This window comes from Trypanosoma theileri (genome assembly GCF_002087225.1).
Source record: "Trypanosoma theileri isolate Edinburgh chromosome Unknown TM35_Tth_27_V1, whole genome shotgun sequence".
NCBI lineage: Eukaryota > Euglenozoa > Kinetoplastea > Trypanosomatida > Trypanosomatidae > Trypanosoma > Trypanosoma theileri.
Window position 1 is genome coordinate 1 of NW_021639869.1, and position 2,672 is coordinate 2,672.

Consider the following 2,672-nt stretch of genomic DNA (forward strand, 5'->3'; position numbering starts at 1 on the left):
ATATCTCTGCCCTGGCTTTTTTTTTTTTTTTGGAAGTGATAAAGTTGTACCTGATTATTTCTGTATGAGACGTTATGTATTTGAAATAAAGTTTTGCTTATTTTATGTATTTTTCTTGTTTTCTTGTGAGAAAAAGAGTAGGGAAAAAAAGAGAAAATACTAGATTAGATGAGTTTTATGGTTGTCAATTTTTTTTTTTTTTTTTTTTTTGCGAAGTTTACGTATATAATTATTTTTTTATTTATTTTGTTATAATTAAAAATCGAATAGGTATTGAAACTTGATCGCACTTAGGTAATGGTGTTTCTTGTCGGTACGATATATACGCGGATATATACGTAGACATCAATTTTATTTTATTTTTTTTTTTTTGTAAGTTTACGCAATTTTTGCATGTTACCTTTGTTTTTTTGTTTTTTTTTCTTTTATCCTTTATTGTTTATTATGGTTTGTTTGTTTGTTTGTTTGTTTTTTTGTTCTTTTCGTTTCTTGGTTAATGAAGCAACGGTACTCCCTGTCCATTCAGTAATGTTCCCGGAGGATAGGAAAGGGAACTTGCAGTTTCAGGCTTCATTGCTGGGAAGAGGAGTACTTCCTTGATGTTTGACTGACTGGTGAGATACATCACGAGACGGTCAACGCCCATACCCCAACCACCTGTTGGAGGAAGTGCATGTTCAAGCGCTTGAATAAAACTCTCATCAATATCCATAGCCTCATCATCACCCTTTTCACGATCTCTAAGTTGTTTCTTAAACTCCTCCCGTTGCACAATGGGATTGTTGAGCTCTGTGTAGGCATTACAGATTTCCTTCTTGTTAATAAACAGTTCAAAGCGTTCAGTTAGACGAGGATCATTACGGTGCCATTTGGCAAGTGGAGACATAATGCGTGGATGATCACACACAAATGTCGGATCATGACATTCGGGTTCAAGATAATGTGCGATGAGGGCATCCAACAGGCGTGTGGTGGTAAAAGGAGGATTACATTCCACCTTATGCTTTTTACAGAGGTCCATGAAGAAGGTGTTGGCTTCAGCACTTTCAAATTCTGCGGGGAACTTAACATTCAATCGTTTTTCCAACTCCGGGACAATATGAAGACGTTTAAAGGGTTTGTTGAAGTTAAATACCACTTCTGGGAGTTTATTGCCTTCGGAGTCCCGTGGGGCGTACTTGACGAGGGGAGAACCGTGAATATGCATAGCGAGACCATAGAGAAGTTCCTCCGTTGTATTCATCCAATCATTATAATCCATGTATGCCCAATAGGCCTCAATGCTGGTAAACTCAGGGTTGTGTGTGAGATCAATTCCCTCATTTCGGAATTGTTTGCCAAGTTCATACACTCTGTCCAGTCCTCCCACCACAAGTTCCTTCAAGTACAACTCAGGAGCAATACGGAGATACATCTTCTGATTGAGTTCATTGTGATGGGTAATAAACGGACGAGCGGCGGCACCTCCAGCAATGAGATTTAACGTTGGTGTTTCCACCTCAAGAAAATCCAAATCATCAAAGAACTTTCGAATGTATTTTATAATTTTAGAACGAAGAATAAAAACATTCGCATTTTCACGATTGACAATAAGATCCAAATAACGTTGACGGAAACGCTGTTCCACGGAACTTAAACCATACCAGTCATCTGGTAACATGTGGAAACAGGTGGAGAGTAATGTAATCTCCATCGCACTCATGGAAAACTCACCTGTCTTGGAAAGTGAAGCCACACCCTTCACACCAATAATATCTCCACGCTTAATCTTTGCATGAATATCGGCAAATCCATCATTCACATAGTCTCCCATAGTGGAAATGACCTGCACCACCTCCATATCGCCTTGTAAAGTGATAAAGTGCAGTTTAGAGCCGGAACTGCGTTTGTTGATAATACGACCCGCAATCGTTACCACTTCTGTGCATCTTTCTCCATTCTCGTGTAGTTTTGGTGCGAATTTGGCTTTAAATGCGGGAATGGTGTAGTCACGATGAAACTTGTGTGGATAGGCAGCACCGAGAAGTCCCATGGAATTCACCATCGCCAATCGAGACTCAAAATAACTTGGTTCCGCTGTCTTTTTATTATTCTTGTTATTATCATTGTTTTCCGCGTTATTCTTCTTCTTCTTTGCGTCGTCCTGTGGGAGTGACTGGCGGAGTTTTGCCATTTGAGCAACGAGCGCCTTGCACTCTTCACTGGCGGCGCCCTTTTCTTTCTTTACTCGCGTAATCTCCTGCGCCAACGCATCAATTTGCGCACGCAGTTCAGTCGTGGAAGACATATGTATATATATAGAGAGAGTCTCAGACTCTTTATTTCTTTGTTTTAGTTACGTTTGTTGGGTTCTCTCGTGGTGGAGTAAGAAAAGAAAAAAAAAACACACACAAAGGCACGTCGTCCGTAGATGACCAGCCGTGTTCTCTATTAAAGTAGAGAAAGAAGAAGAAAAAAAAAAAAGAAAAGAAAAAAACATGATTGTAATGACATGGGTAACTGCAGGTAAGTTTATTCCATATAGAAGTAAGGTAAAAAAAAAAAGAAAGAAAAAAAAAACACACACAAGTAAAAATTTCCACACACTTCAAGCAGACAAGGTACATGCACACACATGGATAGGGTTAAAGATAAAGAAAAGAATAATATCAAGTTTTCTTTTTTTTTTTTTT

General features: G+C 38.7%; 1 protein-coding gene across 1 annotated transcript; it reads right to left on the minus strand.

Moving 5' to 3' along the window:
* Positions 1–493: 493 nt before the first annotated feature.
* TM35_000271000 (lysyl-tRNA synthetase) lies at positions 494–2,287 on the minus strand (the record flags this gene model as incomplete). The annotated part of the gene is made up of 1 exon (XM_029027993.1): positions 494–2,287. One exon carries the CDS (start codon positions 2,285–2,287, stop codon positions 494–496), a length of 1,794 nt encoding a protein of 597 aa, XP_028880576.1.
* Between the last annotated feature and the right edge of the window lie 385 nt (positions 2,288–2,672).